Source organism: Zalophus californianus, chromosome 8 (genome assembly GCF_009762305.2).
Source record: "Zalophus californianus isolate mZalCal1 chromosome 8, mZalCal1.pri.v2, whole genome shotgun sequence".
In the NCBI taxonomy this organism is placed as follows: Eukaryota; Metazoa; Chordata; class Mammalia; order Carnivora; family Otariidae; genus Zalophus; species Zalophus californianus.
In genome coordinates, this window is record NC_045602.1 from 93686218 (window position 1) to 93712491 (window position 26274).

Below are 26274 nucleotides of genomic sequence, written 5' to 3' on the forward strand. Positions count from 1 at the left end.
GCATTCCCACCAACAGTGTAAGAGGGTTCCCCTTTCTCCACAACCTCTCCAACATTTGTGGTTTCTTGCCCTGTCCATTTTTGCCATTCTAACTGGTGTAAGGTGGTATCTCAATGTGGTTTTGATTTGAATTTCCCTGATGGCTAATGATGATGAACATTTTTTCATGTGTCTGTTAGCCTTTTGCACGTCTTCTTCAGAGAAGTGTCTTTTCATAACTTCTGCCCATTTTTTGACTTGATTATTTGTTTTTTGGGTGTTGAGTTTGAGAAGTTCTTTATAGATCTTGGATACCAGCCCTTTATCTGTAGTGTCATTTGCAAATACCTTCTCCCATTCTGTGTGTTGCCTCTTTGTTTTGTTGACCGTTTCCTTTGCTGTGCAGAAGTGTTTTATCTTGATGAAGTCTCAAAAGTTCATTTTTGCTTTTGTTTCACTAGCTTTTGGAGATGTATCTTGAAAGAAGTTGCTGTGGCTGATGTCAAAGAGGTTACTGCCTATGTTCTCCTCTAGGATTTTGATGTATTCCTGTGTCACATTGAGGTCTTTCAGCCCTTTTGAGTCTATCTTTGTGTATGGTGTTAGAGAATGGTCGAGTTTCATTCTTCTGCATGTGGCTGTCCAATTTTCCCAGCACCATTTATTGAAGAGACTGTCCTTTTTCCATTGCATGTTTTTTCCTGCTTTGTCAAAGATTATTTGACCATAGAGTTGAGGGCCCATATCTGGGTTCTCTATTCTGTTCCATTGGTCTATAGGTCTGTTTTTGTGCCAGTACCATGCTGTCTTGGTGATCACTGCTTTGTAATGTAGCTTGAAATCGGGCAACATGATGCCTCCAGCTTTGTTTTTCTGTTTCAACATTTCCTTGCGATTCAGGGTCTTTGCTGATTCCATACAAATTTTAGGATTGTTTGTTCCAGCACTTTGAAAAATGTCACTGGAATTTTGATCGGGATGGCATTGAAGGTATAGATTGCTCTGGGTAGCATAGACATGTTAACAATGTTTATTCTTCCGATCTGTGAGCATGGAATATTTTTCCATCTTTTTGTGTCTTCTTCAATTTCTTTCATGAGTGTTCTGTAGTTCCTAGAGTATAGATCCTTTACCTCTTTGGTTAGGTTTATTCCGAGATATCTTATGGTTTTTGGTGCTGTTGTAAATGGAATCGTTTCTCTAATTTCTCTTTCTACAGTTGCGTTGTTAGTGTATAAGAAAGCAACTGATTTCTGTGCATTGATTTTGTATCCTGCCACATTACTGAATTGCTGTATGAGTTCTAGTAATTTGGGGGTGGAGTCTTTTGGGTTTTCCACATAAAGTATCATGTCGTCTGCAAAAAGAGAGAGTTTGACTTCTTCTTTGCCAATTTGAATACCTTTCATTTCTTTTTGTTGTCTGATTGCTGTTGCTAGGACTTCTAGTACTATGTTGAACAATAGTGGCGAGAGTGAGCATCCTTGACGTGTTCCTGATCTTAAGGGAAAGGCTCTCAGCTTTTCCCCATTGAGGATGTTATTCGCTGTGGGTTTTTCATAGATGGATTTTATGAACTTGAGGAATGTTCCCTCTATCCCTATACTCTGAAGAGTTTTAATCAGGAAAGGATGTTGCATTTTGTCAAATGCTTTTTCTGCATCAATCGAGAGGACCATATGGTTCTTCTCCGTCCTCTTCTTAATGTGTTCTATCACATTGATTAGTTTGCGAATGTTGAACCACCCTTGCATCCCGGGGATAAGTCCCACCTGGTCATGGTGGATGATCCTTTTAATGTATTGTTGGATCCTATTAGCTAGGATTTTGGAATCCTTATTCATCAGGGATATCAGTCTGAAATTCTCCTTTTTGATGGGGTCTTTGCCTGGTTTGGGGATTAAGGTAACGCTGGCCTCATAGAATGAGTTTGGAAGTTTTCCTTCTGTTTCTATTTTTTGAAACAGCTTCAGGAGAATAGGTACTATTTCTTCTTTGAATGTTTGGTAGAATTCCCCAGGGAATCCATCAGTCCCTGGACTCTTGTTTTTTGGGAGGTTTTTGATCACTGCCTCCATCTCGTTACTGGTTATTGGCCTATTCAGGTTGTCAATTTCTGCCTGTTTCAGTCTTGGCAGCTTATAGGTTTCCAGGAAGGCCTCCATTTCATCCAGATTGGCATATAGTTGTTGATAATAATTTCTAATAATTGTTTCTATTTCGTTGGTGTTAGTCGTGATCTCTCCCCTTTCATTCATAATTTTATTAATTTGGGTCCTTTCTCTTTTCTTTTGGATAAGTCTGGCCAGTGGTTTATCGATCTTATTAATTCTTTCAAAGAACCAAGTTCTAGTTTCGTTGATCTGATCTACTGTGTTTCTGGGTTCTAATTCATTGATCTCTGCTCTAATTTTAATTGTTTCTCTTCTAATGCGTGGCTTAGGCATCGTTTGTTGCTTTTTCTCTAGTTCTTTAAGGTGTAGAGTTAGTTGGTGAATTCGGGATTTTTCTATTTCTTTGAGTGAGGCTTGGATGGCTATGTATTTCCCCCTTAGGACCGCCTTTGCAGTATCCCATAGGTTTTGGACCGATGTGTTTTTGTTCTCATTGATTTCCATGAATTGTTTAAGTTCTTCTTTGATTTCCTGGTTGACCCAAACATTCTTGAGCAGAGTGGTCTTTAGCTTCCAAGTGTTTGAATTTCTGCCAAGTTTTTTCTTGTGATTGAGTTCCAGTTTTAAAGCATTGTGGTCGGAGAATATGCAGGGAATAATCTCAGTATTTTGGTATCGGTTGAGACCTGATTTGTGACCCAGTATGGGGTCTATTCTGGAGAAAGTTCCATGTGCGCTTGAGAAGAATGAGTATTCTGTTGTTTTAGGGTGGAATGTTCTGTATATATCTATGCGATCCATCTGGTCCAGTGTATCATTCAAAGCTCTTGTTTCCTTGTTGATTTTCTGCTTAGATGATCTGTCCATTGCTGAGAGTGGAGTATTGAGGTCTCCTACAATTAACGTATTGTTACCAATATGACTCTTTATTTTGGTTAACAGTTGGCTTCTGTAGATGGCTGCTCCCATGTTGGGGGCATAGATATTTACAATTGTTAGACCTTCTTGTTGGATAGACCCTTTAAGAATGATATAGTGTCCTTCTGTGTCTCTAACTGCAGACTTTAGTTTACAATCTAATTTGCCTGATATAAGAATTGCTACCCCAGCTTTCTTTTGAGGTCCGCTGGCATGGAAGATGGATCTCCATCCCTTCACTTTCAGTCTGGATGTATCTTTAGGCTCAAAATGAGTCTCTTGTAGGCAGCATATGGATGGGTCCTGTCTTTTTATCCAATCTGCAACCCTGTGCCGTTTTATGGGAGCATTTAGGCCTTTCATGTTGAGAGTGATTATTGAAAGATATGAATTAATTGTCATCATGTTGCCTGTGAAGACGTTGTTTTTATAGATCTTTCCTGTAAATTTCTGTTGTATATCACTCTTGGGGTCTTTCTCCTTTTATAGAACCCCCCCTCAATATTTCTTGCAGGGCCGGCTCAGTGGTCACATATTCTTTTAGTTTCTGCCAGTCTTGGAAGCTCTGCCTCTCTCCATCCATTCTAAATGACAGCCTTGCCAGATAAAGCATTCTTGGCTGCATGTTCTTCTCGTTTAGTACCCTGAATATGTCTCGCCAGGCCTTTCTGGCTTGCCAGGTTTCTGTGGATAGGTCTGACGTTGTTCTGATGTTCCTCCCTCTGTACGTAAGGAATCTCTTCCCCCTAACTGCCCTTAAGATGGTTTCCTTGGTTCCAAGATTTGCGAGTTTTATTATTACATGCCGGGGTGTTGGCCTGTTTTCCTTGGTCTTGGGAGGGGTCCTCTCTGCCTCTAGGACGCGAATATTTGTTTCATTCCCCAGATTAGGGAAGTTCTCAGCTACGATTTGCTCAAATACATCTTCTAGTCCTCTCTCTCTCTCCACTCCCTCCGGGATTCCAATTATTCCCACATTGGAACGCTTCATGGTGTCACTTATTTCTCTGATTCTATTTTCATGGATTCTGAGTTGTTTTTCCTTGGCCTCCTCTTTTCCCTTTGTATCTATTATATTGTCTTCCAGGTCGCTTATTTGTTCTTCTGCCTCACTTACCCTAGCTGTTAGATTATCTAGATTGGATTGGATCCCACTGATAGCATTTTTTTAAATTTTTTATTGTTATGTTAATCACCATATATTATATCATTTGTTTTGGTGTAGTGTTCCATGATTCATTGTTTGTTCATAACACCCAGTGCTCCATGCAGAATGTGCCCTCTTTAATACCCATCACCAGGATAACCCATCCCCCCACCCCCGTCCCCTCTAGAACCCTCAGTTTGTTTTTCAGAGTCCATAGTCTCTCATGGTCATCTCCCCCTCCGATTTCCCCCCCTTCATTCTTCCCTTCCTGCTATCTTCTTCTTGTTTTTTTTCCCTTAACATATGTTGCGTTATTTGTTTCAGAAGTACAGATCTGTGATTCAACAGTCTTGCACAGTTCACAGCACTCGCCGTAGCACATACCCTCCCCAATGTCTATCACCCAGCCACCCATCCCTCCCACCCCCGACCACTCCAGCAACCCTCAGTTTGTTCCTGAGATTAAGAATTCCTCATATCAGTGAGGTCATATGATACATGTCTTTCTCTGATTGACTTATTTCACTCAGCATAACACCCTCCAGTTCCATCCACGTCGTTGCAAATGGCAAGATCTCATTCCTTTTGATGGCTGCATAATATTCCATTGTGTATATATACCACATCTTCTTTATCCATTCATCTGTCGATGGACATCTTGGCTCTTTCCACAGTTTGGCTATTGTGGACATTGCTGCTATAAACATTGGGGTGCATGTACCCCTTCGGGTCCCTACATTTGTATCTTTGGGGTAATTACCCAGTAGTGCAATTGCTGGATCGAATGGTCGCTCTAATTTCAACTGTTTGAGGAACCTCCATTGATAGCATTTTTAAGTTCTGTCAATTCAGCTTTCATTTCTGCCCTTAGAGACTCTATGTTGCCCTTAATTGATTTCTCCATTCTAGCCATTGCCTTCACAATTGCTAGCCTGAATTCCATCTCCGACATCTTGGTTATATCTGCATCCATTTGTAAATCTGAGGCATAAGTCATAATCTCTGAGTCTTTTCTATTTTGGGGGTTCCTCCTCCTAGTCATTCTGTTGATGGGTGTTTGAGGGAATGTATAGAGTCCAAATTGTTGACCAGAACCCAAGCAAGATGCACTTGTTTTCTTGGGACCTTAGTGTTGCTGGCCTCTTATTTTCCCAGCCTGTCTTCTGGGGGAGGGGCCTGCCATGCTGTTACTCAGGCAACCCTGTTTGGGCGGAGTTGCCCTGCCCCCCTGTGGCGGGGGATGGGCTCAGCGGGAATCAGTTTCGGGGGCTTTTGTTCTCTGGCAGCTTTCCCTGGCAGCTTTCCGTGCCTCCTCCGCAAGTCAGAGCAGAAGAGACCGTTTCCAACCCTCTGCCTCAGAGCAGAGAGACCGCAGTCTGTTCTTCAGTGAGCTCTCCAGGCCACACTGTCTCCGTTTCTGTCCGTGCTGCTATAAACTGCAGCGGCCTGGGTTGTGCGCCCCTCAGCAGCGCTCCCAGTCCTGCCTCTAGGTCGGGGCACATCTCTGCCCTTTGTGCTTCTGAAACTACCAGCTGCTCCCAGTTCGCAGGCGCGACCCCCCTCACTCCCGGTTTCTGCCCTGGGGGCTGCCCTAAAGTCCTTTCTCCACGCTACCAGTCTGCCAGTCTGTGCCCCATCACCAGCGCGCGATGCTGTCACTCACTGGCGGTGTAGGATTCCCCACGGCCAGGCACCCCCCTCCCTGCTGCCATTTATCTTCCGATATCTGCTGGCGGAATCAGGGCTCCCCACTTCGTACCTCGAAACCAACCGCCTGCAATATTTTGTTTGTAGAGATCCAGATCTTCTTACATCTCAGGCTGGTTTCGTGGGTGCTCAGAGTGGTCTGGTAGATATCCAGCTTAATTCCAGGGACCAGTTGAAATAGGGTCCCCTACTCCTCCGCCATCTTTCCTTGGTTTTTCTATAATTTTTTAAAGAAAAGAGTCATGAAGAGCTTTGTTTCCCATGCTAAGGAGTTTGGACTTTCTTCTGTTAATCAGTGTTTGGAAGCCATTTAAAGGTTTTAAACAAAGGAAAAGATTTCCATCTAGAGAGAGTATTTTGCACTCTCATCTTAAGCTCATTCAGCCCATCAGCTAATAACAGTCAGGAAAAATATTTCATTGTTTCTTTTTTTTTTTCTTCACATTTGAACAACTCTGCAATTGGCATGTGTTGTGCTGCCCAGTCAACACTCGGGGCATAGGCGTCGTTGCCTGTGCTGATGAACCAACATGCAGAATGCCAGTTGTCAGCCACTTGGATGAAATTATGGGGACTCTAGAGGAGCACTCTTAAATGCTACACTGCCAACACGCTTCATGGCACAGAGAAAGAAAACAGGGAGAATCCTCGATATCAGCAACTCTGAATAAAAATGTGATTTAGAAGATGCACATTCTGTACGTGAAGGAGTTTTAGGAAAGCACTGACATATTTAATTGTTTGATATTTGCGTTTTTATATGTGCACAAGAGTGGAATGATTTTTTAAGGTTTTTTTAATTCAGGTAAAACACACATAACATAAAATTTACCATCTTAACCATTTTTCAGGGTACAGTTCAGTAACATTGAGGACTTTCGCATTGTTGTGCAGCTATCACTGCCATCCATCTCCAGAACTCTTTTCATCTTATACAACTGAAACTCTGTGCCCATTAGACACCAACTCCCCAATTCCAGCCACTATAAAGAAGCCGATGTCCAAATCCTATACATCTGATTGGTAGGACCTGCCTAAATCACAAAGAACTCCACCTTCAAGGGGATCTAGAAAGTGTAATTGTTAGCTTTTCAGGCTCTGCAGTATAGCGAGCATACCACAAGGAGCTGGAATGGTTGCTGAGCGCCATCCTACCATATCTACTATAAATATTTACCAGTACTGGTCCTGGAATACACTTGGGAAGGATTGTTCTGAACAGGGAAACCAAATTCAGGGGCGAATTCTGTTGAGTTTGAATGACCAAAATCAACCTCAATGAAGTCTGTCCCCAGGACCAATCCCTGTAACTCCCAACAGAAGCCTATGCAGGGTTTTTCAACAACAGTGGGAAATCACACTTCTCCTGGCATAAATCCTATCAAGGCCAGTCCTGGCTAAAAGACCTGACATTTGCTGCCACTGGGATTTGGCTAACCTTGAACCTTTCTTTCATCTTGGTGAATTGCTTTTCTAATTGCACTTCCTTTTCAAATGGTCATTTGCCACTGTGTCTTCCCAGACTTCTCTCATCATCATGTGGTTTGCTACTCTCAGCATTTGATTGTGTCATTGACTGACTAGATTTGTTTAGGGCCCAATTCTCTATTGGTGACAGCTCATGAGTTCCCTCCTCTTTTTCCTCAAGAAAAAATGTGGAAAACAAACAACTATGAATCCTAACAGCTTTTATCCAGTTCTCAAGCTTTCGTCCACTTTCAATATTCCTGTCACTACGGCTGTGTCATCGGCAGAGTGCTTCAGTGACGATCAGATTTCGATGTATCAAACTGGCAAAAACACATTAAAGAAGATTGCAATAATTCCAGCCCCAAATCCAAGCAGATAAGGATTATATTACTCAAGAACTTAGCCCGAGTGACAGAAACTGAACTCATCCAGTGGAAACACTCATTAGCATTCAGCAGCCAAGATTTCAAGTCGAACTGCTTCTGGTAGTGGTTCTGTATATTTATTTCAGAATCATCTGGAAATCTCTGGCTCCTTACGGTAGCTCCCTTTAAATCTTTTTGAACGACATGGTGTCGTCATTTGCCTTACCGCACTGATGTTTTCCATTTCCTCAGACCAGTCCAGCCATTGACACAAAGACTAATATTTGATGACAGATGGCTCTGTGAGCTTCTGGTAAGGCCATATCTCACTTTTGGAATGCAAGTGATAACCGAGTTCCTCTAGAGCCTTATTTATTATACTATTATTGTGCACAAACTCATTAGATGTAAAACATTCTGCCAGTCAACCTGATCCTGCTCTTCCCCAGCTGTCATGCTGGCAGCTCAAAGATGGCGACAGATGATACTGATGGACAGTACCACTGCCATCTCCTGCCTTCCCAAATTTAAAGCTGGATGCTTCTCAACTGAGGGAATGTGTTGGAGAAAAGAGCTAGGAAGTCACTCTGCAGCATCCTGTGGTTTACCATGGTGACATGGTAGTTTACTAAATGGTATTCATAGGACCCTGCTGGCCAAGTTTTCATAGCACTTGCAAACATACTTATGGCAACCGTATGAAATCAACTGAAATCAAACTACATCCCTCCCTCTGGTGCAACAAGAATGCTGTCAGTCTTGCATCCTGGTCCCAGTTCTTGCCAAGGACCAGTCCTTTCTCCCTTTTCAGATACACATGTTTCAAGTCTCAATGCTCATACATTTCTCATAGGCATTTTAACAATAATATAAGAAGTAACAATTTATTCAATCACTTGTTTAACAAGAGCATTCATTCTGGAGTACTTGCTATGCCCCAGCCACTGTGCCAGGCCAAATATATGGAGAGATGAATCAAGGACTTCCCTGACTCATAGGAAAGAAACAGGTCATCTATATGCAAATTATTTAGGGTGACATTTTAGCTGCTGTGACAAATAGGCCTCCAAATACAGTGGCTTTGAGAAAATGGAAGTTCATTTCTCTCTCATTAACAGACCCAGGATTGGCAGGTGGCTCTTCTCTTACATTCAGAAATCCAGGTCCCTTCCTTTTTTTCTTCCACTATCCCTAGGTCATTATCCTGGTCTGCATGGTGAAACTGGGTTGCAGACACAGGAGGTACAGAATGGAAGTCATAGGAAAGGAATTTTCTTTTAAGGAATGACATAGGTATTTCTCACATTCCATCAGTGAATGCTTAGTTATTTAGCTACACCTAGCTATAAAACAGATTGGGAAACAATTTCCAGCTGGTCAGCCATGTTCCCAGGAAAAAGAGGAAAATGAATTTTGCTGGAAACTGGCAGTCTTTCCCACACAATACTATGTGCTAAATATTGTTAGAGGAACATCTCTGGAGAGGCCAAACCATGAAATGGTCAAACACCCAGGTTCAGGAGTCAGACAAGCCTATATTTGAATCCCAGTACACAAGACAATATCATTTACTTATTAGGTACCAAATAAGTATTAGATAAGATTATTATTTGCCATTCCATGGAAATACAGTCAAAAGATTAGATAGACTGCCTATGAGTGGGTCCTATCAGGCTTAGATAAGGAGGTAAATTTTGGCTGAGTCTCAAAGGACCAGCAGAAATCGAACAAGTGTGAGTTCAGTCATTTTGGGCACACATGTGCCAAAGGAAGTACACGACCAGGTAAAAATTTTTTTTTTTACCTGTGAGCAATTAAAATGTTCTCATACCAAGGGAGCTCATTTTAGGCTCCTGAGTCTCGCATTCTGACTCCATATTGACATTGAACCTCAGATCCCCTTGGGAGGATGTGCGAGAAGAGAGATTATCAACATACATCATGAGACTCAGGGGACAGGTGTCATGTTGGCACCAAAGACAGGCAGCAGAAAAGCCAGAGTTATAATCCAATGAGAAACTCATCCTCCACGTTTGGAGGACAAGAATCCAAACAAGAGAATAAAGGATTCTGGGAAGATAGCAGAGTAGGAAGCACCAGGAACCTGTCCCCGATCTAGGCAGTAATTGCACTGGCAAAATTGCACTGATGTAAATATTTTGGAAGTTTGGAGTCTGTTTCAAGGCCTACAACTTCCAGAGGAAGATTTTAATGCCTATTGCAGTTAACTTTAGTCAATATCAGCTCCCAACATGGTAGCCCTCCCCCCATCCCCACCTCCCCACTCTCAGTCATATGGCATACAGCTTCAGTCAACTTTTGGGAACCAGGGTAGGCAATAAGGACACTGTCCTCCAAAAATTGAGTATCTGTGTCCTGACTGCTCATTGTTGCTGCTGATCTTGGAGATGCAGAAACACAGGCCGGTGGCCCTTGTTGCACTTTTCCTCACAATCTTGCAAGCCCTTCCCCCTCCAGCTGAAGCAACTCCCAGGGGAATTCGAGGGCCAGTACCCCTTTTTTCCCCTCTTTTTATCCCCTTCATTTCTCTCCTTTCCTTTTCCCCTTTCTGAGAGCCAGACATTTAAAGTCCAGGGATTTCAAAAGGAACCACAAACATGAAGGAACTAAAAAAGTCACCATGCATGACTAGGGAAAGATGCAGGCTTTGAAAAACACCTGAGAAGACCTTAAGTTTATGCTTCTGGCTGATTCCCAGCATGGATACAGCCTACAACAATCAAAACACAAAAAGAAAAATCAGCAACCCCGAGGAAGAGGGAGAATCTGATTTCCAGAGTTACTACATTATTAGACTGAAATGTCCAGTTTGTAACAAAAAAATCACAAGCCATTCAAAGGGAAAAAGAAAGCAACAGAAACCATCAGCAAGAAAGACCAGATGACATGACCAGATGACATGGGCGCCTGGGTGGCTCAGTTGGTTAAGTGACTGCCTTCAGCTCAGGTCATGATCCTGGAGTCCCGGGATCGAGTCCCACATTGGGCTCCCTGCTCAGCAGGGACTCTGCTTCTCCCTCTGACTCTCTTCCCTCTCGTGCTCTCTATCTCTCATTCTCTCTCTCAAATAAATAAATAAAATCTTTAAAAATAAATAAATAAATAAAATAAAAGACCAGATGACAAACTTGCTAGACAAAAATTTTAAACAACTGTATTAAAAATGCTCAAAGAACAGCAACAACAACAACAACAAAAAAAAAAACAAGGAGAAAGTCAAGAAAATAATGTATGAACAAAATGAAAATACCAATAAAGAGATAGAAAACTTAAAAGAAACTAAAAAGAAATTCTGGAACTGAAAAGTACAATAACTGAAATGAAAAATTCACTAGAGTGATTCAAAGGTATATCAGAGCAGTCAGAAGAAAAAAATGCATGAACTTGAAGATAGGACAATTGAAATGATCAAGTCTGAAGAACAGAGATTAAAAATACTGAAGAAAAGTGAATGGAGCTTAGAGGACATGTGGGATACCATAAAATGGACCAACATATGCATTATGGGAGTCCCAGAAAGAGAAAAGAGAGAAAGAGGCAGAGAGATTACTAAAAGCAATAATGCCCCAAAACTTTCCAAGTCTGATAAAGGACATGAATATGAACATCCAAGAAGCTCAACAAACTCCAAGTAGGATGAATTCAAAGAGACCTTATTATGGACACATTATAATCAAGCTGTTCAAAGACAAGACAAGAGAATCTTAAGAGCAGCAAGAGAGAAGTAATGCATCACCTACAAGGGATGCTCAATAATATTATTAACAGATTTCCCATCAGATACTTTGGAGGCCAAAAGGCAGTGGGCTGTTAAATTAAAAGTGCTGAAAGAAAAAAAAACTGTCAACTGAGAATCCTATATCTGGCAAAACTGTCCCTCAACAATGAGGGAGAGATTAAAACATTCTCAGATAAACAAAAGCTAAGAAAGTTCATTACCACTAGACCTGCCTTGCAAGAATGCTAAAAGGAATGCTGCAGGTTGAAATGGAAGGACACTAGACAGTAATTTGAAGCTATATGAAGAAATAAATATCTCAGTAAAGATAAATACATGAACAATTGTAAAAGCTAGTATTATTTTAGCTTTGGTTTATAGCTCCAAGTTTCGTATTCTACATGATTTAAGAGACTAATACATTTTCTAAAACTATTAGTTTAGAAACTACTATTATAACTTTGGTTTATAATTCTACATTTTTTTCTACATAATTTAAGAGATTGATGCATTAAAAAACAATTACTAGTTTATGGTTTTGGACATACAATGTATAAAAATGTAATTTTGTAACACCAATAACTGAAAGTGGGTGAGGAGTTTTGTATGCTACTGGGATTATTCTGGTATAAATTCCAATTGGAACATTATCATGTTAGGATGTTAAATGTAATCCCCATGGTAACCACAAAGAAAATAGCTACAGAATATACACAAAAGGAAATGAAAAGAATTACAACATTTCAGTGCAAAAAATCAACTAAATAAAAAAAAAGACAGCAATGCAGGAAATAAGATACAAAAAACTACAAGGCATATAAAATACAACAAAATGACATAAGTAAATCCCTCATTATCATAATTATTTTAAATGTAAGGGGACTAAGCTCTCCAATCAAAAGACAGAGATCGGCAGAATGGATTTTTTTAAAGATTTTATTTATTTATTTGACAGAGAGAGAGACAGTGAGAGAGGGAACACAAGCAGGGGTACTGGGAGAGGGAGAAGCAGGTTTCCTGCCAGGCAGGGAGCCCTATGCGGGGCTTGATCCCAGGACCCTGGGATCATGACCTGAGCTGAAGGCAGAGGCTGACAACTGAGCCACCCAGGCGCCCCTGGCAGAATGGATTTAAAAAAGAAAACATAATCCAGCTCTATGCCATCTACAAAAGACTCACTTTAAATCTAGAGACACAAACAGGTTGCAAGTGAAAGTATGGAAAACTATATTCCATGTGAATAGTAAACAAAAAAAAAGCAGGTACGGCTATCAGTAAGCTAATCACACACACACACACACACACACACACACACACACAAATCCTGTATGATTCCACTTACATAAGGTACTTAGGTCACAGACAGAAAGTGAAGTGGTGGGTGCTGGGGGTTGAGAGGAGAGGGAAATGGGGAATTGTTTGATGTATATAGCCTTTTAGTTTTGTAAGACAAAAAGAGTTCTGGAGATGGATGGCAGTGACGGTTGCACAACAATGTGAATGCACTTCATACCATTGAACTATTCATTTTAAAATGGTTGGGGGGGGAGAAGAAAAGATGGCAGAGGAGTAGGGGACCCTATTTCAGCTGGTCCCCGGAATTGAGCTGGATATCTATCAGACCACTCTGAGCACCCATGAAATCAGCCTGCGATGTAAGAAGATTGGATCTCTACAAACAGAATATCACAGGCGGTAGGTTTTGAGGTATGAAGCGGGGAGCTTGGATTCCACAGGCAGATATCAGAGGATGAACGGCAACGGGAGGGAGCCTGCCCATGGGAATCCTGCACTGCTGGTGAGCGACAGCCTTGCGCGCTGGGGACGGGGCACAGTCTCACAGATCATGGCGGGGAAAGGACTTTAGGGCAGCCCCCAGGGTGGAAACCTGGAGCAGCGGGGGTCATGCCTGCAAACCGGGAGCAGCTGGCAGTTTTAGAAGCACAAAGGGCAGAGACATGCCCCGACATGGAGGCAGGACTGGAGGCGCTGCAGAGGGGCGCACAACCCAGGCCGCTGCAGTTTATAGCAGCACGGACAGAAACGGAGACAGTGTGGCCTGGAGAGCTCACTGAAGAACAGACTGCGGTCTCTCTGCTCTGAGGCAGAGGGTTGGAAACGGTCTCTTCTGCTCTGACTCATGGAAGAGACACGGAAAGCTGCCAGGGAGAGCCCCCAGAGAACAAAAGCCCCCAAAAACTGGTTCCCACTGAGCCCATCCCCCACCACAGGGGGGCAGGGCAACTCCGCCCAAACAGGGTTGCCTGAGTAACAGCATGGCAGGCCCCTCCCCTAGAAGACAGGCTGGGAAAATAAGAGGCCAGCAACACTAAGGTCCCAAGAAAACAGGTACATCTTGCTTGGGTTCTGGTCAATAATTTGGACTCTATACATTCCCTCAAACACCCATCAACAGAATGACTAGGAGGAGGAACCCCCAAAATAGAAAAGACTCAGAGATTATGACTTATGCCTCAGATTTACAAATGGATGCAGATATAACCAAGATGTCAGAGATGGAATTCAGGCTAGCAACTGTGAAGACAATGGCTAGAATAGAGAAATCAATTAATGGCAACATAGAGTCTCTAAGGGCAGAAATGAAAGCTGAATTGACAGAACTTAAAAATGCTATCAATGAGCGAATATCATTCTCAATGGGGAAAAGCTGAGAGCTTTCCCCCTAAGGTCAGGAACGTGGCAGGGATGTCCACTATCACCACTGCTATTCAACATAGTATTAGAAGTCCTAGCCACAGCAATCAGACAACAAAAAGAAATCAAAGGCATCCAAATCGGCAAAGAGGAAGTCAAACTCTCACTCTTTGCAGATGATATGATACTTTATGTGGAAAACCCAAAAGACTCCACCCCAAAACTGCTAGAACTCATACAGGAATTCAGTCAAGTGGCAGGATATGAAATCAGTGGCATTCCTATACACCAACAACAAGACAGAAGAGAGACAAATTAAGGAGTCGATCCCATTTACAATTGCACCCAAAACCATAAGATACCTAGGAATAAATCTAATCAAAGAGGCAAAGGATCTATATTCAGAAAACTATAAAATACTCATGAAAGAAATTGAGGAAGACACAAAGAAATGGAAAAATGTTCCATGTTCATGGATTGGAAGAACAAACGTGAAGATGTCAATGCTACCTAGAGCAATCTACACATTCAATGCAATCCCCATCAAAATACCATCCACTCTTTTCAAAGAAATGGAACAAATAATCCTAAAATCTGTATGGAACCAGAAGAGACCTCGAATAGCCAGAGGAATGTTGAAAAAGAAAAGCAAAGCTGGCGGCATCACAATTGCAGACTTCCAGCTCTATTAGAAAGCTGTCATCATCAAGACAGTATGGTACTGGCACAAAAACAGACACATCGATCAATGGAACAGAATAGAGAGCCCAGAAATGGACCCTCAACTCTATGGTCAACTAATCTTTGACAAAACGGGAAAGAATGTCCAATGGAAAAAAGACAGTCTCTCCAACAAATGGTGTTGGGAAAATTGGACAGCCACATGCAGAAGAATGAAACTGGACCGTTTCCTTACACCACACACAAAAATAGACTCCAAATGGTTGAAAGACCTAAACGTGAGACAGGAGTGCATCAAAATCCTAAAGGAGAACACAGGCAGCAACCTGTTCAACCTCAGCTGCAGCAAATTCTTCCTAGAAACATCGCCAAAGGCAAGGGAAGCAAGGGCAAAAATGAACTATTGGGATTTCATCAAGATAAAAAGCTTTTGCACAGCAAAAGAAACAGTCAGCAAAACGAAAAGACAACCGACAGAATGGGAGAAAGTATTTGCAAATGACACATCAGAAAAAGGGCTAGTATCCAAAATCTATAAAGAACTTATCAAACTCAACACCCAAAGAACAAATAATCCAATCAAGAAATGGGCAGAAGAGCCCCTGGAAGTGGAGCCCTGGACTTCCACTCGTGCGTGAGGCGAGCGGAGCCAGAGTCGAGACCAGAGGCCGAACTCGGGATCTGACAAGATGGCCGGGCTGCCCCGCAGGATTATCAAGGAAACCCAGCGTTTGCTGGCAGAACCAGTTCCTGGCATTAAAGCAGAACCAGATGAGAGCAACGCCCATTATTTTCATGTGGTCGTTGCTGGCCCCCAGGATTCCCCCTTTGAGGGAGGGACTTTTAAGCTTGAACTATTCCTACCAGGAGAATACCCGATGGCAGCCCCTAAAGTACGTTTCATGACCAAAATTTATCATCCTAATGTAGACAAGTTGGGAAGAATATATTCAGATATTTTGAAAGATAAGTGGTCCCCAGCACTGCAGATCCACACAGTTCTGCTATCAATCCAGGCTTTGTTAAGTGCTCCCAATCCAGATGATCCATTAGCAAATGATATAGCAGAGCAGTGGAAGACCAACGAAGCCCAAACCATAGAAACAGCTAGAGCGTGGACTAGGCTATATGCCATGAATAGTATTTAAAATCGATCTGATCATCAAGTTCTCTTCTTCTCCTGTTCTGCCAAGACTTCTTCCTTTTTTGTTTGCATTTAATGGACACAGTCTTAGAAACATTACAGAATAAAAGCCCAGACATCTTCAGTCCTTTGGTGATTAAATGCACATTAGCAAACCTATGTCTTGTCCTGATTCACTGTTGTAAAGCATGAGCAGAGGCTAGAAGTACCATCCGGATTGTTGTGAAACGTTTAAAAGCAGTGGCCCTTCTCTGCTTTTATTCATTTCCCCATCATGGTTTGAATATAAAGCACTGTGAATGAAGGTAGTTGTCAGGGTTAGCTGCAGGGGTGTAGGTGTTTTTTTTATTACTTTTTTTGAGGGGGAGAGGTGGTTTTATTTTAATTTTATGGGCTCCTTTCCCCCTTTTTATGGTGATCTAATTGCATTGGTTAAAAGCAGCTAACCAGTTCTTTAGAATATGCTCTCTAGCCAAGTCTAAATTTATTTAGATGCTATAAATGGACAAGCTTGATTGTTTGAACCAAAATGGGAACATTAAACAAATATCACAGCCATCACTAATAACATTGTGACTTACTGTCAAGTGTAGAATCCTTCCTTCAAGAAAAAGCTTGTGACCATTTTGTATGGCTTGTCTGGAAACTTCTGTAAACCTTATGTTTTAGTAAAATATTTCTTGTTATTCTAAAAAAAAAAATGGGCAGAAGACATGAACAGACATTTTTCCAAAGAAGACATCCAAATGGCCAACAGACACATGAAAAAGTGCTCAACATCGCTCGGCATCAGGGAAATCCAAATCAAAACCTCAATGAGATACCACCTCACACCAGTCAGAATGGCTGAAATTAACAAGTCAGGAAACGACAGATGTTGGCGGGGATGCGGAGAAAGGGGAACCCTCCTACACTGTTGGTGGGAATGCAAGCTGGTGCAGCCACTCTGGCAAACAGTATGGAGGTTCCTCAAGCAGTTGAAAATAGAGCTACCCTATGATCCAGCAATTGCACTACTGGGTATTTACCCCAAAGATACAAATATAGGAATTCGAAGGGGTACATGCATCCCAATGTTTATAGCAGCAATATCCACAATAGCCAAACTGTGGAAAAAGCCAAGATGTCCATCGACAGATGAATGGATAAAGAAGAAGTGGTATATATACACAATGGAATATTATGCAGCCATCAAAAGGAATGAGATCTTGCCATTTGCAACGATGTGGATGGAACTGGAGGGTGTTATGCTGAGTGAAATAAGCCAATCAGAGAAAGACATGTATCATATGACCTCACTGATATGAGGAATTCTTAATCTCAGGAAAAAAACTGAGGGTTGCTGGAGTGGTGGAGGGGTGGGAGGGATGGGGTGGCTGGGTGATAGACATTGGGGCGGGTATGTGCTACGGCGAGTGCTGTGAACTGTGCAAGACTGTTGAATCACAGATCTGTACTTCTGAAACAAATAACGCAACATATGTTAAGGGAAAAAAAACAAGAAGAAGATAGCAGGAAGGGAAGAATGAAGGGGGGGAAATCGGAGGGGGAGATGACCATGAGAGACTATGGACTCTGAAAAACAAACTGAGGGTTCTAGAGGGGACGGGGGTGGGGGGATGGGTTATCCTGGTGATGGGTATTAAAGAGGGCACATTCTGCATGGAGCACTGGGTGTTATGAACAAACAATGAATCATGGAACACTACACCAAAACAAATGATATAATATATGGTGATTAACATAACAATAAAAAATTTAAAAAAATGCTATCAGTGGGATCCAATCCAATCTAGATAATCTAACAGCTAGGGTAAGTGAGGCAGAAGAACAAATAAGCGACCTGGAAGACAATATAATAGATACAAAGGGAAAAGAGGAGGCCAAGGAAAAACAACTCAGAATCCATGAAAATAGAATCAGAGAAATAAGTGACACCATGAAGCGTTCCAATGTGGGAATAATTGGAATCCCGGAGGGAGTGGAGAGAGAGAGAGGACTAGAAGATGTATTTGAGCAAATCGTAGCTGAGAACTTCCCTAATCTGGGGAATGAAACAAATATTCGCGTCCTAGAGGCAGAGAGGACCCCTCCCAAGACCAAGGAAAACAGGCCAACACCCCGGCATGTAATAATAAAACTCGCAAATCTTGGAACCAAGGAAACCATCTTAAGGGCAGTTAGGGGGAAGAGATTCCTTACGTACAGAGGGAGGAACATCAGAACAACGTCAGACCTATCCACAGAAACCTGGCAAGCCAGAAAGGCCTGGCGAGACATATTCAGGGTACTAAACGAGAAGAACATGCAGCCAAGAATGCTTTATCTGGCAAGGCTGTCATTTAGAATGGATGGAGAGAGGCAGAGCTTCCAAGACTGGCAGAAACTAAAAGAATATGTGACCACTGAGCCGGCCCTGCAAGAAATATTGAGGGGGGGTTCTATAAAAGGAGAAAGACCCCAAGAGTGATATACAACAGAAATTTACAGGAAAGATCTATAAAAACAACGTCTTCACAGGCAACATGATGACAATTAATTCATATCTTTCAATAATCACTCTCAACATGAAAGGCCTAAATGCTCCCATAAAACGGCACAGGGTTGCAGATTGGATAAAAAGACAGGACCCATCCATATGCTGCCTACAAGAGACTCATTTTGAGCCTAAAGATACATCCAGACTGAAAGTGAAGGGATGGAGATCCATCTTCCATGCCAGCGGACCTCAAAAGAAAGCTGGGGTAGCAATTCTTATATCAGGCAAATTAGATTGTAAACTAAAGTCTGCAGTTAGAGACACAGAAGGACACTATATCATTCTTAAAGGGTCTATCCAACAAGAAGGTCTAACAATTGTAAATATCTATGCCCCCAACATGGGAGCAGCCATCTACAGAAGCCAACTGTTAACCAAAATAAAGAGTCATATTGGTAACAATACGTTAATTGTAGGAGACCTCAATACTCCACTCTCAGCAATGGACAGATCATCTAAGCAGAAAATCAACAAGGAAACAAGAGCTTTGAATGATACACTGGACCAGATGGATCGCATAGATATATACAGAACATTCCACCCTAAAACAACAGAATACTCATTCTTCTCAAGCGCACATGGAACTTTCTCCAGAATAGACCCCATACTGGGTCACAAATCAGGTCTCAACCGATACCAAAATACTGAGATTATTCCCTGCATATTCTCCGACCACAATGCTTTAAAACTGGAACTCAATCACAAGAAAAAACTTGGCAGAAATTCAAACACTTGGAAGCTAAAGACCACTCTGCTCAAGAATGTTTGGGTCAACCAGGAAATCAAAGAAGAACTTAAACAATTCATGGAAATCAATGAGAACAAAAACACATCGGTCCAAAACCTATGGGATACTGCAAAGGCGGTCCTAAGGGGGAAATACATAGCCATCCAAGCCTCACTCAAAGAAATAGAAAAATCCCGAATTCACCAACTAACTCTACACCTTAAAGAACTAGAGAAAAAGCAACAAACGATGCCTAAGCCACGCATTAGAAGAGAAACAATTAAAATTAGAGCAGAGATCAATGAATTAGAACCCAGAAACACAGTAGATCAGATCAACGAAACTAGAACTTGGTTCTTTGAAAGAATTAATAAGATCGATAAACCACTGGCCAGACTTATCCAAAAGAAAAGAGAAAGGACCCAAATTAATAAAATTATGAATGAAAGGGGAGAGATCACGACTAACACCAACGAAATAGAAACAATTATTAGAAATTATTATCAACAACTATATGCCAATCTGGATGAAATGGAGGCCTTCCTGGAAACCTATAAGCTGCCAAGACTGAAACAGGCAGAAATTGACAACCTGAATAGGCCAATAACCAGTAACGAGATGGAGGCAGTGATCAAAAACCTCCCAAAAAACAAGAGTCCAGGGACTGATGGATTCCCTGGGGAATTCTACCAAACATTCAAAGAAGAAATAGTACCTATTCTCCTGAAGCTGTTTCAAAAAATAGAAACAGAAGGAAAACTTCCAAACTCATTCTATGAGGCCAGCGTTACCTTAATCCCCAAACCAGGCAAAGACCCCATCAAAAAGGAGAATTTCAGACTGATATCCCTGATGAATAAGGATTCCAAAATCCTAGCTAATAGGATCCAACAATACATTAAAAGGATCATCCACCATGACCAGGTGGGACTTATCCCCGGGATGCAAGGGTGGTTCAACATTCGCAAACTAATCAATGTGATAGAACACATTAAGAAGAGGACGGAGAAGAACCATATGGTCCTCTCGATTGATGCAGAAAAAGCATTTGACAAAATGCAACATCCTTTCCTGATTAAAACTCTTCAGAGTATAGGGATAGAGGGAACATTCCTCAAGTTCATAAAATCCATCTATGAAAAACCCACAGCGAATAACATCCTCAATGGGGAAAAGCTGAGAGCCTTTCCCTTAAGATCAGGAACACGTCAAGGATGCTCACTCTCGCCACTATTGTTCAACATAGTACTAGAAGTCCTAGCAACAGCAATCAGACAACAAAAAGAAATGAAAGGTATTCAAATTGGCAAAGAAGAAGTCAAACTCTCTCTTTTTGCAGACGACATGATACTTTATGTGGAAAACCCAAAAGACTCCACCCCCAAATTACTAGAACTCATACAGCAATTCAGTAATGTGGCAGGATACAAAATCAATGCACAGAAATCAGTTGCTTTCTTATACACTAACAACGCAACTGTAGAAAGAGAAATTAGAGAAACGATTCCATTTACAACAGCACCAAAAACCATAAGATATCTCGGAATAAACCTAACCAAAGAGGTAAAGGATCTATACTCTAGGAACTACAGAACACTCATGAAAGAAATTGAAGAAGACACAAAAAGATGGAAAAATATTCCATGCTCACAGATCGGAAGAATAAACATTGTTAACATGTCTATGCTACCCAGAGCAATCTATACCTTCAATGCCATCCCGATCAAAATTCCAGTGACATTTTTCAAAGTGCTGGAACAAACAATCCTAAAATTTGTATGGAATCAGCAAAGACCCTGAATCGCAAGGAAATGTTGAAACAGAAAAACAAAGCTGGAGGCATCATGTTGCCCGATTTCAAGCTACATTACAAAGCAGTGATCACCAAGACAGCATGGTACTGGCACAAAAACAGACCTATAGACCAATGGGAACAGAATAGAGAACCCAGATATGGGCCCTCAACTCTATGGTCAAATAATCTTTGACAAAGCAGGAAAAAACATGCAATGGAAAAAGGACAGTCTCTTCAATAAATGGTGCTGGGAAAATTGGACAGCCACATGCAGAAGAATGAAACTCGACCATTCTCTAACACCATACACAAAGATAGACTCAAAAGGGCTGAAAGACCTCAATGTGACACAGGAATACATCAAAATCCTAGAGGAGAACATAGGCAGTAACCTCTTTGACATCAGCCACAGCAACTTCTTTCAAGATACATCTCCAAAAGCTAGTGAAACAAAAGCAAAAATGAACTTTTGAGACTTCATCAAGATAAAACACTTCTGCACAGCAAAGGAAACGGTCAACAAAACAAAGAGGCAACACACAGAATGGGAGAAGGTATTTGCAAATGACACTACAGATAAAGGGCTGGTATCCAAGATCTATAAAGAACTTCTCAAACTCAACACCCAAAAAACAAATAATCAAGTCAAAAAATGGGCAGAAGTTATGAAAAGACACTTCTCTGAAGAAGACATGCAAAAGGCTAACAGACACATGAAAAAATGTTCATCATCATTAGCCATCAGGGAAATTCAAATCAAAACCACATTGAGATACCACCTTACACCAGTTAGAATGGCAAAAATGGACAGGGCAAGAAACCACAAATGTTGGAGAGGTTGTGGAGAAAGGGGAACCCTCTTACACTGTTGGTGGGAATGCAAGTTGGTACAGCCACTTTGGAAAACAGTGTGGAGGTTCCTCAAAAATTTAAAAATAGAGCTACCCCATGACCCAGCAATTGCACTCCTGGGTGTTTACCCCAAAGACACAGATGTAGTGAAAAGAAGGGCCATATGCACCCCAATGTTCATAGCAGCAATGTCTGCAATAGCCAAACTGTGGAAAGAGCCGAGATGCCCTTCAACAGATGAATGGATCAAGAAGATGTGGTCCATAAATACAATGCAATATTACTCAGCTGTCAGAAAGGATGAGTACCCAACTTTTACATCAACATGGATGGGACTGGAGGAGATTATGCTAAGTGAATAAGTCAAGCAGAGAAAGTCAATTACCATACGGTTTCACTTATCTGTGGAACATAAGGAACAGCATGGAGGACATTAGGAGAAGGAAGGGACAAATGAAGGGGGGGAATCGGAGGGAGAGATGAACCATGAGAGACTATGGACTCTGAGAAACAAACAGGGTTTTAGAGGGGAGGGGGGAGGGGGGATGGGTTAGCCCAGTGATGGGTATTAAGGAGGGCACGTACTGCATGGAGCACTGGGTGTTATACGAAAACAATGGATCGTGGATCACCACATCAAAAACTAATGATGTATTGTATGGTGACATAACATAATAAAATTCAAAAAAATTTAAAAAATAAAATAAAAAATAAAAAATTATAAACTATTGGAAACACACAAAAATGCAGAGAACAGCATAACATGAATGACATGAAACCACCACTCAAATTGAACAGATATTTGAGAGATGCTAACATTTGACCATATTTGCCTAGAATATTTGTGTTTTAATCTAAAGAAATAAACTGTTACTGATACATTGAAGTTCTCTGTATACTGCCCACCATAGTGCCTTCTTTTCTTCCCCAGAGCTGATTACTTTCTTGGAGTTGTCACGAACCCCTTCCATGCATGTTTTTATACTTTTAGTATATACAAACCTTTCCCTCTCTTTCTGTAAACAACACACTGAATTGTTTTGTGTTTTTCCACTTTTACCTGTATTTTATCAACTGTATAAATCCTCCAGCAATGTGTTTCTTATTGTTTTCCTTTTGGTGGGCACTAATGTTTCCAAACTTTTACTATTTCAAACAATTCTACAATTAAGTTTTTGTCTCTCTTTGTACAACGCTGAGAGTTTCTCAACAGCAGTTTTGTCCCATATAGATATCAGAGAGCCACAAAGGTGAGTTATGCAGTAATTTTACATTTTCTAGTAGCCACATTAGAAAATTAAAAAAAAAAACCCTGGTGAAATTAACTTTATATAATAATATATTTTAACTCAACATATGCAATGTATCCATTTCAACCTACAACTGATATAAAAGTTAATGAAATAATAAAATAATGAAAAATATAATGATTTCACATATATATGGAATCTAAAAAACAAAACACACAAACAAGCATAAACAGACCCATAAATACAGAAAACAAACTGGTGGTTGCCACAGGTGGGGATAGAAGGGTGGGCACGATGGGTGGAGGAGAGTGGGAGGTACAGGCTTCCAGTGAGGGGAGTATAAGTCATGGGGGTAAAAGGCACAGCATAGGGAACAAAGTCAATGGTATTATAATAGCGTTGCATGGTGACAGATGGTAGCTACATCTGTGGTGAGCGTAGTATAATGTATTTAAACAATTAATGAAATATGTTACATTATTTCTTTCATACAAAGTCTTAATCCAAAATGAATTTCTCAGTTTCGGCTAGCCAAACTCTCAAGTGCTCAAGAGTCACACATGGCTGGTGATTACCGTGTTGGGCAGTGTAGCTCTAAATATTTAGAGAGGGAATCAGAGGGTCATAGAATATGATATGCCATCTGCAAACTTACTTGATACTGCAAATGTGTTTTTCATAGTTTATGAAAGTCCCTCTTTCCTGTTATCTTTCCCAATGCTCAGAGTGATCTGCCTCCAAACTTGGCCAGCTTACTGGGCCTAAAATGGCACCTCACTGTACTATTTTTCTTTTGCTGTTTGCTATACTAGTAAGTCTAAGTACTTTTTTCTCTTGTTTCAGGAAGACAGCAGCGTTTTCTTTTTTTTTCTTCATTTTATTTTTCTCTTTAAATTTTTTTATTGTTATGTTAATCACCATATATTACATCATTAGTTTTTGATGTAGCGTTCCATGATTCATTGTTTGTGCATAACACCCAGTGCAGAGCGTACCCTCTTTAATACCCATCACCAGGCCAACCCATCCCCCCACCCCCCTCCCCTCTAGAACCCTCAGTTTGTTTTTCAGAGTCCATCGTCTCTCATGGTTCATCCCCCCCTCTGACTTACCCCCCTTCATTCTTCCCCTCCTGCTATCTTCTTCTTCTTTTTCTTAACATATATTGCATTAGTTGTTTCAGAGGTACAGAGTTGTATTCTTTTTTATTGATACGTGGTTGTCTATATATTCTATATACAGATCTTTGATGGTCATATATCCTACCTACAACATCTTCTAGCCCATGATTTGTCTTTTCATATTAGTGTTTTGGTTATACAGAATATTTTCATTTCAATGTGATAATATTTATCAATATTTTCTTTTGTGAGTTTGTGCATTTTCTGCATGGGCTAAGAAATTCTTCCTTGTTCTGCGGTCATAAAGATACTTGCCTACTGTTTTTCTTTAAGATTTTTCAAGTTTTTTTCCACATTTGGTTCTTTATTTTAGCTCGAATTTCCTTTGTATGAAGAGTGAGGTAGAAATTCAATTTTACCACCTCACACCCCTTAGGATGGTTACTATTGAAAACACAGAAAATAAGTGTTGGCTAGGATGTGGAGAAGGTGGGTCCCCTGTGCACTGTCCTTGGGAATGTAAAATGGTGCAGCTAGTGTGGAAAACATGCATGGTGCTACAATGATCATTAAACAAACAAAAAACCAAAAAGCAGTATGGCGGGTCCTCAAAAAATTAAAAATAGAATTGATAATCCATATGATCTAGCAATTCCACTTCTGCGGATATATCCAGAAGAAATGAAATCAGGATCTTGAAGAGATATTTGTACACCCATGTTCATAGCAGCATTATTCACAATAGCTAAAACATGGAAGCAACACAAGTATCCATTGACAGATGAATGTAGCGTATACATATGATGGAGTATTATTCAGCCTTAAGAAGGAAAGAAATTCTGACATATGCTACAGTGTGGATGAACCTTAGGACATTATACCATTATACCTAGTGAAATAAGCCAGTCACGAAAAGACAAATACTGCGTGATTCCACTTATATGAGGTACTTCGAGTGGTTAAAATCATAGAGACACAAGACAGAGGATCATAGGAGAAGTAAGGGAAAAATGAAACAAGATGAAGCCAGAGAGGGAGACAAACCATAAGAGACTCTTAATTTCAGGAAACAAACTGAAGGTTGCTGGAGTGGTGGGGGGTGGGAGGGATGGGGTGGCTGGGTGATGGACATTGGGAAGGGTATGTGCTATGGTGAGTACTGTGAATTGTGTAAGACTGATGAATCACAGACCTGTACCCCTAAAACAAATAATACATTATATGTTAATAAAAAAAGACTTATAAAAAATAAAATAAAAAAGATTTTATTTATTTGTCAGAGAGAGAGAGAACACAAGCAGGGGGAGCTGCAGGCAGAGGGGGAAGAAATCTTCCCACTGAACAAGGAGTCTGATGCAGGACTCGATCCCTGGACCCTGAGATCATGACCTGAGCTGAAGGCAGATGCTTAATGATGAGCCACGCAGGCATCCTGACAATTCCTTTCCTAAGAATTATTAGGCCAAATGTTAAGGGAAAAAAATCTACTTCATAAGCCCTTAAACAATCAACCTGTCTCCCTTCCTTCTTTGCATTTTTCTTTGTTTTTTATTATTTGCTTTTTAAAATATTTAAAGTATGAGAGAGTAGAAGATAGCGATGCATTTAAATAGATGGGGAAGCTCAAGAATGAATTAACAGAGAAGGAATCACTTGTTCATCTTCCTATTTGAGTCTGAATACTTCATGAATACAGTTGATTCTATGCCCCCCCCCCCCCCAAAATCATAGAGACAGAAAGTAAAACGGTGATTGCCAGGGGTTATAGAGAGGGAGTATTCAGAATTTTAGTTTTACAAGATGACAGAGTTCTGGAGATGGATGATGGTGACAGCTGCACATTGTGAATGTATTTAACACCACCAAACTGTACATTTAAAAATGGTTAAGATGATACATTTTATGTTACATATATTTTGTCACAATAAAAAAATTGGGGAAAAATGTACTGGGGGAGGTGGAAGGGCATCAGATTTGCCCTAAGTGAATAAATGAATTAATTGATGGTGGGAAAGAGTGAGGCAGGAAGAGAGAAGGGCCTTTTCTTTTCTTTTTTCATCTGGAAAGAGAG

The 26274-nt window shown here is 40.9% G+C and overlaps 1 protein-coding gene across 1 annotated transcript; it reads left to right on the forward strand.

Moving 5' to 3' along the window:
* Nucleotides 1–1019: 1019 nt before the first annotated feature.
* LOC113938033 (ubiquitin-conjugating enzyme E2 N-like) lies at nt 1020–15923 on the forward strand. Its single transcript, XM_035728969.1, has 2 exons — nt 1020–1024; nt 15425–15923. Exon 2 carries the CDS (start codon nt 15465–15467, stop codon nt 15921–15923), a length of 459 nt encoding a protein of 152 aa, XP_035584862.1. The 5' UTR covers nt 1020–1024; nt 15425–15464.
* The last annotated feature ends 10351 nt before the right edge of the window (nt 15924–26274 follow it).